The sequence below is a fragment of the Leptosomus discolor genome, chromosome 2 (assembly GCF_034619465.1).
Source record: "Leptosomus discolor isolate bLepDis1 chromosome 2, bLepDis1.hap2, whole genome shotgun sequence".
Lineage (NCBI taxonomy): Eukaryota > Metazoa > Chordata > Aves > Leptosomiformes > Leptosomidae > Leptosomus > Leptosomus discolor.
In genome coordinates, this window is record NC_141392.1 from 36953669 (window position 1) to 36969602 (window position 15934).

At 37.2% G+C, this 15934-nt stretch overlaps 1 protein-coding gene across 2 annotated transcripts in view; it reads left to right on the forward strand.

Moving 5' to 3' along the window:
* Positions 1-4970, forward strand: part of STRN (striatin) — a 64389-nt gene extending 59419 nt beyond the window's left edge. For both annotated transcript variants that reach the window (XM_086482324.1, XM_086482325.1), the window contains 4 exons: positions 287-427; positions 2756-2863; positions 4537-4623; positions 4710-4970. In XM_086482324.1, coding sequence (XP_086338450.1) covers positions 287-427; positions 2756-2863; positions 4537-4623; positions 4710-4879 — 506 coding nt within the window. In that variant the 3' untranslated portion in view covers positions 4880-4970. The remainder of the gene's footprint in view (positions 1-286; positions 428-2755; positions 2864-4536; positions 4624-4709) is intronic.
* Positions 4971-15934: the final 10964 nt, after the last annotated feature.

The window sequence follows — 15934 nt, forward strand, 5'->3', positions numbered from 1 at the left end:
TTACTTTCTTAATTTCAAAGTAGATTTTTGTCCAGCTGCAGTTCCAGATACAGCATCTTAGTAAAGAATGTTATTAATACACGTATCATAAAAATAGGATTAAAATAGTGATCAGACAGGACAATCTATTTAGATTAGCATAATGTAGATTTTAAAATGTAAATTTTCCTTTCATAATCATGGCCCTTTTGATATTAAAGTGCTTACTGGTTGGATTTTTTTGTTTCTTTTTCTTTTCTTTACCCCAACTAAATATTATGAAAATGTTCTCTACGTTGTTTTCTAGAAATGGGAATTCCTTCTTCAGTGGATCTTGTGAGCAGTGACCCAAGCCTCATGGTAGCATCATTTAACAGTGGACACACTAGCCTTTTTAACATGGAGACACGGCAGCGAATTCTTACCCTGGAGTCCAGTGTGGATACTAGTAAGTATCAAAAGTAACCCAAAATCAAAGAAATTGCTTGTTTAAGCAATATCGGTACAGTTGATAGTCTTTTCAGTGTTTCCAAACAATTAGGCAGTGTAATGATAAATTATAACATGAATTATGTTACAAGCTGGGTTTTGAGATGTAACATTAAATTATTACTACTACAACAGATCTTGTGGGTATTTCAGTAGCAGAAGAGCATACTTTTGAAAGAAGTTATAAGAAACAAGCCCACACTATTTGAATTAGTCTTCAATGAACAGTAGCACAAAGAAAAACACACGTTTCTTTAATACAGTCCAGTGATCTCTGAACTTCAAGATTTCCATTCTCCAGTCCAAGATTGAAAGATAGCAGTAATATCAGGAAAATCTAAAGTTGAATTTATTAAAAATTTGTGTGTGTATGCTTTTTTTTAATTTTCCCTCAGATGTATCCATTTTCTAAATTTTATATACACTTTTGGCATATTTTCAGTTGGGCTTTAGTTGAAGTTTTCATTGTAGGACAAAAGCAAAGGCCCTGTGGAAGATTATTCACAAGGTCCTGTATAATGACTTGGATCATGGCAGTGGCCAGTATCAGGAGTTTTAGAGAAAACTGTAAGGAGCCTGCTATCAGTAAATTATTTTACTCTGGCATTAGGAAAGAGACTAGAATGAGCTGAAGCATGAGGCTTCATATTCAGGCCAAAATGGTAACATGATAATATAAATGTTCAGTCTGTTTGAAAATTTTGATAACTCTTTCCCCTGAAATTTTTATGACACTGAATTCTAGTGTGTAGTTATATTTTTAAAAAGGAGTAAGCCCTTCTTGTTAGCCTTGCTTGTCTGTCATTTTATAAGAGGGAATAGAAAATGCCATATCCCTTCTTTGTATTATTCCATACTGTGCAGTGTTTCTTTTTTTTTAACCCACATCCTTGTTCCTGTCTGAAAAAACCCTAAATCAGTTATATCTATTCAGTGGAAGTTACCTTTCTTCCTTTTTTTTCTTTCTATTTTTTTTTACCACCTCCTCCTTACTGTAATTAGTCCTTTAAGATATTATATTCCTATAATATTCCTTTAAGAAAATGAGACTACAGTGTAGCAACCAGCAGTCCTTGTTTAGTATCTTTACGTAACAGTGCTATAAAGCTTACATGTATTTTAAAAAATATAATAAATTATTATTTCTACAAGAACTAGGCAAGAGGAAAATGAGTCACCTGAAATGACCTACCAGTACCACTTAGAGACTCTGCTGTTCAGTATAACCTTCAGACTGCTTGGCATTTTAAAACTGTGAGGAGAGATGGCTGTGTGACTTGTACTTTTAGTAATTTTAGGGAGGTTTTTATTGTAGATATGTTTTTTCCTTAAGTTATACTTTCATAATTTTTAAGTATCCTGTGGATGCTGACAGTACTTGATGGTTCAGATTTTTACAGAAAGATGTAAATCGAAATCTTTACCACCTTAGTAGCAAGTGGTCCTATAGTAGTATTCTACTTTGTTTATTTTAGTAAGAATTTTGATTAGATGATGTGAGTGGTGTTTGGCAGCAGTTTGACTAAGTACAGTCAACTTCCACATGAAAGAAAACTGTATTTTGGTGCTCTATAAGGTGTCTATTTGTGTTTTTGTGGTAATCCATATACACATCTCAAAAGTACTGTTGCATTGCATGGCAGCAGTGCCCAGATTTCTAATTAAAAAAGCTCCTATACTTTTTTTGTATATGTGTATGTGTATATATATATATATATATATGATATTTCAAGATTCTTGAAGGCTACAAAAATGGCTTTCCTATGAATAGTCTAGCATCCTTTTTTTTTCAATAAGAATTTTTATTGATATATATCAAATGATAGTAGGTGGGGTTTGCTCTGTGGGTGAGGGCATAGGTTCTTGTTTGCCGGGACACATACTGCCTGCAGTGTTAATTTTCCTGTACTGTCTGTATGTTATGAGGAAAGTTTGGCTTGACAAGAGGAGGAGTGTGGAGGTGAGGAAGTACAGAAAAGGTATTTTCACTAAGTTTTTGGCTTCACATTCTTGCCTGATGTGTCCATCTAAAACCATGGCCAAACTTGGACGTTATTTGTTTGCATTTACACTCATGCATATGGTTTATGTATGCCTCCATGTGTATATAATTTTGAAAGTATTTTAGAGTAAACCACATTACATAAGGTGCTAGCTAAGAGTTGCCATTATATAGAGGTAAGAATTATTTTGCAAATAAGATTGATTACATATTTATTTCTTAGTAGCAGTCTTTTCAAAGACCGTAGCAATTTACATGTATTGGTATGTGTGGGTTTTTTCTTAGCAGTCAGTTCCTCCTGTCAGATAAACAGAGTCATCAGCCATCCAACTCTTCCAATTAGTATCACTGCTCATGAAGACAGACACATCAAATTCTACGACAACAATACAGGTATGCATCTTTTCAGCAGGTCCTAGTCATACTGTTTGTATAACATGAAATATAAATAGAATTTCATTATGATTAATATTAGTCACATAAATTCTGAGGGATGTCAAGAATTGGATATTCTCTGAAACAGAAATATCTCATCACCAGTAGAGCGCAAAGATTGCCAACCCACTTAAAGCTTTGTTAGCACAGTGGTAAGGAACCTACATCTACCAGTGCTTAAAAGGGGCCTACAGAAAAGATGGGGAGATTCTTTATCAGGGAGTGTAGTGATAGGACAAAGGGGAATGCTTTCAAACTGAAAGAGGGTAAATTTAGATTAGCTATTAGGAAGAAATTCTTCACTGTGAGGGTGCTGAGACACTGAAAGAGGTTGCCCAGAGAAGCTGTGGCTGCCCCCTCCCTAGCAGAGTTCAAGGCCAGGTTGGATGGGGCTTGGAGCAACCTGGTCTAGTGGAAGGTGACCCTGCCCATGGCAGGGGAGTTGGAACTAGATGAGCTTTAAGGTCCCTTCCAACCCAAACTATTCTATGATTCTATGATCATTCTCTGTCCATTCTTTTTAAATGTCTTATGTACAGGGGTTATCAATATTTAACATAAAAGGAAGCTTTTTCAAAGTCTTTATGTGCTAATGTTCATGTTTTTTCTGTTGTGTTGTCTGTGTTATTTTGATCTGAGAGCAGGAAGCTCTGGCACTCCTTTAGTGCTTCCAAGACCTGTGCCTGATGGCTTGGTGGTAGAAGTTCCCTTATAGGCATCATTCTCAACTTGATCCACTCTATTTCTCCAAATCTCTCACTTCTGCAGAAACAGCTGGACAGCTTATAGTACTTTTTCTAATTTGTAGTGAGTTTTGCACTGAGATGTGCAATTATAAATCTCCTAGGTTTTAAAGGACATTTTGATAGGAATGTAGTATAAATCTGGTATTCTGACTGTGAATCTTGATAATCTTCAGTTTGTGACTTCTCTGCTTCCAGGTCACACTCCTAAAAGTTAAATTGAGATCTTTCAATATTCTTGTTGACTCTGTTTGCTACTCCTCAGATGTATGTTAAATAAGAAGAGGTGAAAGGACCCGATGGAAGCTGAGGAAAATGCTGAAAATAGCTGATTTGTTTGATGATGTAGTTATGTAATAAATAGTGGAGGAAATGGCTGCTCATTTTTTTTCTGTTTTATTATCTTCTGAAAAAAAAACCCACATTTGACCCATTATTTCTTATTTTTAACATGAAATCATTACTGTAATTATGATAAGCTGTAATAGAACATTAATTCTCTGAGTTGATTAAAATTATCAATAGTCTTATGTAGTTTATATTCATTGCTTATTAGTATACTCAGCCCCTGCCCTCCTTCCCAGTCAAGATCTTACTCCTGAACTCACTTAATTCACTTAAGGGACAGATACTTAAAATGCAGTGATTGTAGCTTCACAGTGGTTTTGCAAACATAAAACAAACGTCCAACAAAGTTGGTGATGTTGGTACTACGGCTCTCCTGAGAGTGTAAACATTAAAATAATGTCTTCTTGCATAATCATAGTGATTCAATCATGGGACAAGATCTTGTGTTTGTAATATGAGCTGTGGTAGGTTTTAAGCAGTGAATACAGATAACAAAGTGAATTGCAGAAAATTAACCTAAATAAGTATTTTCTTTCAAAGGTAAACTGATCCACTCCATGGTGGCTCACTTAGATGCAGTTACAAGTTTAGCTGTTGATCCTAATGGCTTGTATTTGATGTCTGGCAGTAAGTACATTCAGATTTCATTTTCTGTTTCTTATAATGGTGGTGGACATGAGAATTACAAAGGAAACTGTTTCCACTTTCTTTAGGTCATGACTGTTCGATTCGCTTGTGGAATCTTGAAAGCAAGACCTGCATCCAAGAATTTACTGCTCATCGCAAAAAATTTGATGAGTCCATTCATGATGTGGCATTCCACCCCTCCAAATGTTATATTGCCAGTGCAGGAGCAGATGCCCTGGCTAAAGTGTTTGTATGACAGAGTGCTTCCCTTTCAACTCTAGCTTTGTATGTATTTAACCAGATGCACAAAAGAGAAGAGGAGGGCATTAAGTTGTCTTATCCTGCCCTATAATTCAGAGAATGTTTGTAAGCATTTAGTTTTGCAGGGTGCTGTTTTCTAAATTGCCATTTGTTCTGGTTTCTGTGAGCTCAGCTGGTGCTGAGAGCTTGGAAACTCTCAGTTTCAAATAGTTAAAAAACAAAAGAAATGCTTTTATTTCAGAGGGTGTGAATTTTCGTCCAGGCAGGCCTTGGGTGAAACTAGGTCTATATATTGTATATTAATAAAATGGAGGTCTGGAAGGAAGGGGTCTAATCGCATCAGGGAATAGGAAAAGAGGGAAACTTCCTAGGATGCTTCTCACTGAGAAATCCTAAAGTGCTTTAAATCACCTAGAAAAAGTATCAGTTCACATGCTTATTACTGTGTCATGTGCAAGGCACTTTGTCATCTCTTTGGTATTAATAATGTAGATCTTGTTCAGAGAGCAGCAACAGTTTGTTAGTGTCAGCCACCTGACTGCTAGCCTAAGATGAATTCAATTAAAGGAAAGCAAATTACTAACATAAATTAAAATGCAGTAAAGTTTTTGTTACATCTTCTATGTTATACAGTAAATATTTAGGTTGCAAAAAATTTATATAATTTTTTAAAGACTGTATCAGCGTGCAGCTAGAAGCTGAGCCTTTAGTCTAGTTCCAGTTAACAGCAGACTGAAGCAGTCTGTATATACTGTAGTAGCAGATTTAACTTATTCGAATTTATAACGCTGTTTATTCTTTGAGATCTGTCACAAGAAATTATCACAAAGCTTTCCAACGAAGCTGTCCTACAATTTAACTATCAAACATTCACGTCCTCTTTCTGTTCCTGCTACAAAGGGTATTATTCTGGGCATTAAGGATAACAGTGAAATATTCTCTTGAAGATTAACCTATACCTGATGCTTTGTATAAGTCCTACTTCTGCAATAGGTGGGAACTATCTGAAGTTCCATCAGTTTGAGAGATTCTGATACTTCTAGAGGTATTTCCCAGCTTCACTATTTGTGGAACTTTTTAACTTGTCTGCTTCACTGGGCATATCGAGCCATTGATTAGGTTACCTGAAGAATGAGTGCTTCTTGTAGTTATTCAACAGGTATGATTTGTTCATGTACTCAGAGCTTCTCTGTTGATTTGAATGACAAATAACTTTTAATCCCATCTTTTGGTCTTTTTATCCCTTCTTAAAGGAAGGTGAGTGGATTCTTTTCTAATATGTGTCATCATCAGAGTTATTACTGCTCATAAGCCTGAAGTTGGTGTTTTCCTCTGATGGGAATGGAAGGCAGGAATTCTGCTGGAGATGATTTCTCATGCTGATGTGAATAGGAGAGAACCCAGTGCAACTCTTCTGCATACCAGCCTGAGGTTAAGACTGGAAACTGGTAAATAAATCTTTACCTTTAAACTGACACTTTTTGAAAAGGAATCATTGAAAGATACCAATGTAGGGTTTGACTGTGTTGGTTTTAGAGTGGCATTTGGGGATGGGACCACATTTGAAGCTGGTCTCAGAGTTTAAATCAACTATATTATTTAGAACAAAAGGTTGACCTGTGCTATTTGAGCCTCCAACACCTTATATTTACTGCTAAAAATATCCTGGAATACATTTTATTGCTCAGAATTTTCAGAAATGTCACTTTGTGATATTGATATGCAATATATTTCCATAGATAAGATTAGAACTTTTACCATGAAAGATGACTACAATAGTAATTCAGATTATTTAGTTTTTATAAAGTGTTTTGGTTTTATGATGGAGAGGGGTAAACCTGGCTGCAAAACTGAGCATTCAACTTTGTGAGAGTTCTGTCTACTTGACTCATATTCTTTCAGTGTCATTGTTTTATTTCTTTTTGAAGAGAAAATTACAAAGATTTATTTGAAAAATTCTAAAAGTTATGTATATTATATATGTGTATATATATTGTAAACATGTATTAAATGTGTCTAGTAAGGGAAGACTCCATGGGTGCATTTTGATGTTTTAGTATTAAGAGTTCTCTTGAGTTTGTGTATACAAAGGATAACGGTGTGAGTATGAAATGAATGTTGTGCTTTTGCTTACACAATACAATATGTAGTTACAGTTGTTAAAATTGCTGTACCTAAAACTAATAGGCTGGCATGCTTGTTTTTAAAGACTGTTATTCTGATTACAGTTGGAATGTAAGAAGCAGCTGTTCAGATATGAATTGAAAGATATTTCCTTCTCACTATTGAGCTCTTGCTCAAACTGAAAAGTGATTTTTTTAAAAGCTGGCAATAGCTAGAGGATGAGGTGCCTTTAAAAAACAAAACAAATGTAGCCTTACAAAGAGGTTGTGGAGTATATATATTTTTGTGCTGGTCTTCATAATTGATGGCAATGTCTTTTTACTGTACTTGCTCACATACTTGTAGGACTGCAGGGTATTGTGCATGAGCCTGTCAGATCATCTGAACATCATCATAGGAGTTAGGGACAAAAAAATTTATTTAGGTTACCTAGTCCATCTGCTTGCTAAAGCAGGGTTGTAGACTTGTGCATTTTAATATTGTCTTGGCCAGTGTGGTTTTACATATGTTCTAAACAATTAGGCCTGCTTTTGAAGATTAATTCAATGATTTTGTCTCATTGACAGGAGGATTTACATGATGTTTAGTAGTTCTTTTTTGTAACTTCATGCCAGTGTTCTAAGCCACGTTTTATGCCATTTTACATATTCATCATTGTCTTTGTAATATGGAACCTGCATGCATGTACTGGTCTAGCTGTATGTTTCCATTCCTTTCCACTTTCTTCAAGCTATATTTAGTCTGCTCTTTTTAGACAACTTTTTGTTGTTTTCAGCTTTTTAGCTCAGTTCTCCATAGCTTGATGCCCACGACACCATTCCACATACATGATTTGGTGGACTTAGTCTGAAGGTCATCTGTTAAGTGTGGGCTTTGTTTGTTTGCTTTTTTCCTCTGTAACATGATCCCTTTGTGTAGGAAGACCAAACTTTTCGTCTACTGGCTACGGTCTCACAAGCCTAAATCGTATTTCTTTATTTCTGACAACTGTTTTAAATAACTTAGAGCGTTGTTGCTTCTTCACTTTCAATATGTTGTTATGATTCTTTTGCAGATAGATACTTAATTCCTGTTTCATGATTCTCCTGGGTTTTATAAGCTTTGAACTTCTGATCTGTGAGGGTACTAAATTATTTTTATTTTTTCCCTTTTATGTGCAGTTCTTCCTAGTTCAATATAACTGGTAACTTTCGTGAATGCGATACATACATCTATTGAAGATGTAAATAAAAATGGAACTAAGACTTATTCTTGCAAAAAAGCATTGTTGTGCAACACACTGTGCAACAGTATATGGCATTTTACCATTACTATTTTTTCCCATATTTAATTTACATGGTACATTTTTTAATGGTTAACTCATATAATTTTTTTTGTCTATGTTAGCCTGTGCTACTGATTTTTGTTTTACTAACTAATTTAATGGGAGAATTTTCAGTCCTTCCATATGTTGCAGATTGGTCTGCTAGGTTTAAATAATCTCATTTTTATTTCTAATTTATTTCACTGTACTGTTTGCTTTCACATATTTTATTCAGTTACCGAAATGCTTGCACAAATTTATTTGGAGTAGCCTGGAAGAAGGTCTAGATACAATATATTGTGGAAAACATTTTCTTCTGTCTTACAAAGTCTTAGCATCTGCATTTATTTTTGTGCCTCAAAGAGAAAACTTCTGACATACCATGTAAAAGATTTTATTACTTGGAAGAAAATCACACGATGAATATTTTGGCGTCTCATTTGTCTTTACTTTTGATAAAATATGTTCTTTAGCAAGAAGCCTGTACAACTATATGCCACATACTGTAGGTTATTTTTTTAGGCCGTATGTTTCCAAATAATGTTAAAGCAGTCCCATATGTCATGTGTTTGAGTAAGTGTGTGATGTCCACCATACAGCTTTGTGATTAGATTATACAACACCATTTTGCAGTTGTGAATTTAAGTAACCAGAAACTTGTCCTTTTGAATAAACATGGAAGAGATAAAGGGCTTCGTTACATCACCTTTTTCAGTACACCTGTTTGATCAGGCTGTGTCCCCTTTCCCAACCTTCTTCCTCACTTTTAACAATGTAGTTTGGGGGAGCAGCGATTCCCGTAAACTGATGTGTCATTTGAGCAACTGTGTCGTTTGGCAGAAGTGTTAGTCCCTCCCAAAGGAAACAAAAACTTAAGAAGCAGGCATAACCGTCAGATAAGCAAGTTCTGGGGTTTTTTAATGCCTTTCAAGATATGTATTTGGAAGCGTTTTCAGGCTGTGGTTTGGCAGTGTCTTTGCAGACTGAGGGAGCCTGCTTGACACCTGTCTGAAATACCTAGTGAACCTAGTAACATGGGTTGAGTTAAGGAAGAAATGCAGCCATTGTGGTTGTCCCTCTGCCTGTACAAGAGACTATAGCAGTGTTCTCCTTTGAGTCCTCTTTGCTGAAGCATCAGATTTGCAATCTAATTTCTGCAGCATGGGAGTATCTGCAAATGAGATTATTTGTGTTTTTACTTTGAAGATCTGTAGGCAGCAGGCATTTGGACCGTGTGCTGTGCAGTGAGGAAGCAGGGAGACCATTTGCTGAACTCTGTAGGGGGATAGACAGTAGGTTAAATGGCCAGAATCGATGTGCTGTCCATGTGACTGGTGTCATCATGGGAGAATTCAGCTGAGGAGCAGTGCAGAGTTTTGCCCAATGGTATCGCAAAGGAAAACATAAAAAGTTTGGAGTAACAATTTTAGTGAGGCTTTCCCATAATGCTTCTTCAGGTTTATTCATTCATCCATTGGTGGCAGGTTGTATGAAGGGTAAAATCTAGTATGTATCCAGATTCCAAATTATGCATGCTTGTGTCAAAGGTGGAGATTGTTCAAGTTTTAAAATTATGTTACTTTAGATGAGAAAATGGCAAGAAATTTGTGGTGGCTTATTTCTTAAATTCTAAGAACAGAACTTACTCTTCTGCTAACATAGTTTTCATGTTGGGGACCCAGTTATGTGAATATAAGTTCCTCAAACACTGTAGTGGGACTACTATTTTGCTTCCAGATAAACACTTATTTAAAAAACCAAAATTGCAGGACTAAGACTATGTCTCATGATGTCTGTTAGTATTGAACCAAAGCTACAAAATTTTGGAAGCAGAGTAGAATTTCAGACTTGTTTCTCTTTTTTTTTTCTTTTTTTTTTTTTGTGGTTGTCATAATCTGCATGTTTAATATATATTACATGCAGTGACATCTGTGTGACTCACTTCACATTAAATAGCCCATTCTGTAAAAAATACTCCTTCAGTACTTTCTCATACAAATGCGATGTGAATGGAACCAGTGGTTCCAGGTAATTCGTGACTGGCTTCGCATGTATGTCTTTCAGTTTTCTAATGGGTGAACTGGTAAGATTCATGGAAATAACTGAAAATATGATGCTGCTTATAATACAGCATTTAAAAAAGTTCTGAAATTTGTGGCTGTTTAGTAGAAATTGTTTTGGACTACTCCGTTAAGAATAAAGAAATCAGAACATGATAGTAAACCACTTACATATGGTAAATTGTTTTCTGTAAGATGTTGTGATCATTGACATGGTAATTTGAGTTTTCTTGGGCATCTGCTGTTGGTGAGTGTTGTAGGGATGCTCAGCGTAGTGGTTAGTGTTGAGTGACAGAGAGGAAGCAAAGATTTCCCTGAAAAAAACTGCTCAGATATTTCGGGAAGCTCCCTTTTTTCCATAAGAATGTGAGGATGTTGAGAATGTTTACCTAAATCTGATAATGTATTTAGTTGAAGAGGGTTACAATAGGTGGCTTTAAGCTTAGAGGCAAACACCTTTGCTGAAATGAATGGCCTGTAAACTGCTAGTCAAAACCTCCACAACATTTCTAGTGAGTAGTGGAGAAACTGATGAAAACCACGGTGTTAATCCATCCAGTTATACAGGGGGTATTTTTACAAGAAATTAACCATATTTTAAACGATAGTATTACATACAACAGAGCAAACGAACAAACACTGAGGGGTGGGGTGGGGGGGGTGGGGGCGGGAGGTGGACTTGGATGATTTCTGTGTAAATAGTGCTTGCTCAGGCAACTGTTCCTGTTCAGCTGGTAGGACTAATCCCAGGGGGGAGGATGATGGGAAATAAGACCTTTAAAATTGTATGTCTGCCTGTGCTAATGAGCATCCCTGTGTGCAGGTTATTTGTCCTTTTGATATCTGTTTTTTATCTTCCCACGTAAATCCTCCTTTAGGCTATATTTTCGGAGAATCTTAAAATCTCACCTGTGGTGGAGTCTCATTGCAGGATAATTTCATGAATGACTATTGATTTTCTCTTAGTGTTTTCTGAAGGGTGGCTGGTTTCAGCTTCAGCCCTACCCTTCCCACCACCAAAAGACTGATTTGTACCTCCTTATTCCCAGATCATTTAATTCTACTGAGTTATCTCTCACCCTACCTGCTGACTTAATTTTGCTGCTCTCTAGTCTGTTGTGAAAATTTAGGAAGTGCTTGCTGTATCATTTAAGATGTTTTTGAGAATCTGAATTCCACTACAAAAGGTGTAAATCCAGTTGAATAGTACAATTTGTGGGTCTGAGCTGGTTCATTGTCAGGAGACGGTTGTTACTAGATGACAAAATCCGAACTATGGCTGAGCTAAGAAGGCATTTAATAATACGTGCTTTTTAGCTCAGCTTTCTTCCTGATTTAAGTCTGGCTTGTGCTGTTGTGTGCTAATCTAGTTTTGCCCTGCTCATGCTGCCAAGCCATGCTGTGATCCTGGGAGATCACAGCCACGTTTAAACCATGCCTGCACATGTGTTAAGCTGCCCAAAGCTTTGTGTTGATGCAGTCCTCAAGCCACTCTCCTTGCATTCTCTCAGTTTGAATTGTAGGCTCCTGAAATTACTTCCTTGCTATTTCAAGAAAACCTTGGTCCTCACACCAGAGTATTAGACTGGGACGCTGAGAGATTTATGCAGCTGGAATTGTACTATTATGAAAGGGAAGGGATAACTTGTTGCCAAGCCAAATATTTTAATTATTTTTGGATTACTTACTAAAAGCAGCCAAAAACATTGTATAAGGGATAAACAATGGACCTCAAGCTAATATTTTTCCATTAAGAATTTATTTTTTTATTCTTTCAGTCATCAAGATATAGTGCTTTTTGAATGTAGCTTGTTTTCAGATATATGGCTTCTAGAATTGTTTCCTTGCAATCAGACATTTACAAACATGTATAGGTTTTAAAAACTGTCTCGTATTTCTTAGCACTTTTTCTGGAAATGCAAACTGAGCATGTTAGCTAGTAATTTCTTGTACCTTTAATAGCCCAAGCAGACTGAAAAGTGGTCTTGTGCTATGTTTTCCTTGAATCACGCTTCTGAAAAAATTTGTAGAAGAAAATCCGTGATCAGCAGAATATTGTTGCTGTAAGATTTTCTGTTGACATTTGTCAGCATATCAACTACCTGCATTGTATTTTGTATAAGTATCTCCAATTAGTTTTTTAGAAGAAACTCTCACATTAAAAAAGACAGATTTCTTTGCCTTATGGACTGTAGTTTTGATTTTGTTGTTAATATACTTTTTTTTTTTCCTCTCTACAAGAATAACTATTGAACTTAGAGTTACCTGACAGTTCTGTTTTGGAGAAGATACCACAGGTGATGACCACTTAAATGTTAGTAATTACAGTTGCTCCTCTTCTGGTTTGGGTTAGTTCCATGACAGATAGTTGATATGAAAAGGCTGCTGCAACTGATATATATATAACAGCTGTAGGAAACTCCCCTTCAGAATTATGCCGAGGTTATGATATTGCACGCCAGTTTTGAATGACTACTTTGAAACAATGTTGGGCTTCAAGTGTCTTGCAAAGTGGTGGATCCAAATAAGAGATACCTACTCGCTGAGTAATAGTCGTCTTCTCAGTTTTTGTGTATGGCTCAGTACAAGGCTGTGTCAGAATTTCAGTACCACAAAATTACCTTGTTGAAATGCTACTGACATACAAAAGCGAATGTTATTTTAAGTGAGAAATTCTGTTTTCTGACTTGTGAAGGAAATAGATTTCTTAGGAGTAAGTATCCATAAATTTAATGTATTTCATGACTTCAGAAAGGCTTCTTAATTGTGGGACATGAGAAAAGTGAAAAAGTGATTCATTCTCCAATGATTTGATAAGCATTTATTATAAAAAGTATAAATTCTTGCTTTAAATGAAAATGCTTCTTAAAACACTTAATATTAAACTTCTTACTAAAATTCAGTAGTTTAAAATCCTGGATGAATATCTAAAATGGCAAAGCTAGAAAATTCAGAGGGAGATTATTTTGAAATATGCCAGTATATTTTTGAGCTTCTCCGTTGCAGCCCTGAATTTTCTCATTTTCAATGCATTCATATTTTGTGAAACTTCTTGAACGTGTTATATTTGAAGCTACATTCACTTGCCTGAATAAGTCAAGTAAATATTTTGTCATTAAAATTATGTACAACTGCTTATGTTAGTGTGCTCTTTAAAGTTAGACCACATTGAGGTAGCCATGCAGGTATTTGTATTGGTATGACAGTAGTGAAGTGGGGTAGCTGTATACTGTACCTGCATTCTGTGCTGAGCAAAATCGTATGGACTTCCAGAAATAAGCAATGGTTTTTAAGAGAAGCTTTATTTAATGTTACAGCAGCAAGTGTCATTTGTACCATATAATTATGTAAATTGGGTGCTAATAAATACTATTTTTCAACATTTTTTATAGCGTTCGTAATTCTGTGTTTTATCACAAGTGTGTGTGGTCTCAAAGCGTGTACTAGGAGGGAGAAGTGCACTTGGACTAGGACATGTGTTTGTAGGGGCATGAGGTAACTTCATGTGAACTTCCTTTTGAACTGTGCCATGTGTTGCCATTCACAGTAGCGTCTCAGGTTTTTTTTATTCTCCATATGTCTTGGTTTTGTACTGCTCTGCCGTCTTGACGGTTTTGACACCCTACATCTTTCTATGCACTTAGGCACACAGTCTCCAGTATCTTCATGGGGTGAACAGACATGCAGAGTGGGCACAGTGCTGTTGTGCACCGCTGACAGACCAGCTACCGCACGGATCGCAGTAGGACTCTGTGCGCTTCCCAGGGAGAACATTCATTTAACATCAAAATGAGCGCGTGGTTCTGCCCTTGGGGAGAGGATGAGGGAGAGCAAACCACACATCACATATGGTAGTCGCGTTGCTATGGGAAGATACTCAGAACAGCACTGTTGAGGGGGTGGTATGGGAACCTACACAGAACCGAGCAGAACAACTTGTTAGCGCGTCCGTCCTGTTTTTTCTAAGCTTGTAGGTGGGATAAGCAAAGTTCTCATCTCCATGGTAGGTGAAATAACCCTTCTGATTTAGTCCTACTTATCTTCCCTCTCCTCATAGGAAAGGAGGAATTGTGTTATGAAATGACAATACAATTGCATTCACCCCAGTGTTCTGCCTGCAGAGAGGGTCAGTAGAAGATTCCTGAAGTAGAGAAAAAGAAAGTATCACAGCACTGACAGCTGATGGTGAGTGATGTAGCTGATGCAGTGCTAAAACCTGTGTTACCCCTCAGTTGAAGTTTTAAATAAGAAAAAAAATAAAACCAACCTACTTTGAGGTGTTTGAGGTACTCAGCTATATCGATGTACACTTGATATGTTTTTAATATGTAGGTGATTTAGCAAATGTGGATGGCCTGGTGCTGTCCAAGACTTCTCAAAAGGAGTTGGGAATGGAAGAGGAAAGTTGTTTCCATAATGTTGCTGATGGGCAGAGAAAAATAACTAGAAGAATGATAGTTACTTTGTTCAACCATGAAGTAATTTCAGGTATGTATACCACAGAAGAGTGGCTGGAGTGTTTGATGTCTAGGTAATACTGCTGATACTCACTGCTTGCTTTGACTTGCCAAGTAGGGAATGTGGATAACTTTCTGTGGAGTTTACAGGTAGGGTGTTAAATCCACTAAAGACATTTAGATTGGGTTGGTCCTGTCTGGATGCTTAACCTCAGAGCTTTTTGTGGTTATTGGAACAGTTCCCCTGCTGTGCTGCAGAGCTGTTGGGGGAGGAATGTGAGGAGGAAGAGGAAGCTCATGTGACACCTGTCAGAAAAGCAAAATTCAGCAGCTGTAGCGAGGAAACACTTCTCTTGCTGAACCAGCAAAGTGGCAGCAGCAGAGGAGCAGGAGGGCACACAGCAGGCAATGCCTTCTGTGCAGGATGGCACAGTAACAGCCGAGATACTGAGTGTCCCACCTCTGGACCAGCAAGGTAAGATACTACTGGGAAACAGGACTTGTGAGTTACCTCTCTCTGAAGAGGTGGTTGAACTTTTGAATTGAATTTGGTTGTTCACCCAGAACACGAGCAGCTAGTGCTGGAGTTAGAGGCAAGAAGTGATATCATTGTGCTCCCCGGCAAGACTTCCAGAGCACAGATGTCTGTATTTGTTTCCAGGTGGGTGTTCTGCATTGTGGCAGCTGTGGTAATAAGCCACCAGCCCAGCTCCTGAGTGCAAAGATGCTTATTTCCTAAGGAGAGGGTGATTGGACAACCCCCTTTTGGCTATGTATCTAGTGAATAGTTCAGACAGTTCCCAGCCCTGGCTGGCCGCCTGCCTTCAGGTCCAACCCTTTGCTGCCTTTCTTTTTGGGATGCCTCAGACAGATGGCAGGTTCCACTGCACTGGTCAGGCATCTGAAACTAAGTAGCCCAGCATCAAGTGTCTGGACACCTAGATCCTCTTTCGTTTCAGCCCTACATCTAGAAAGTGCGTAGAGACTGTGCGTATTAATTTTTTTCAGCTTCCAAAAGAAGCCTGGTTCCAAATAAGATGTGATCTTGCAGACTCAGGAAAGTACATGTGATTTCGATGCCTTTTAGCCATTAGACTCTGTTTCAA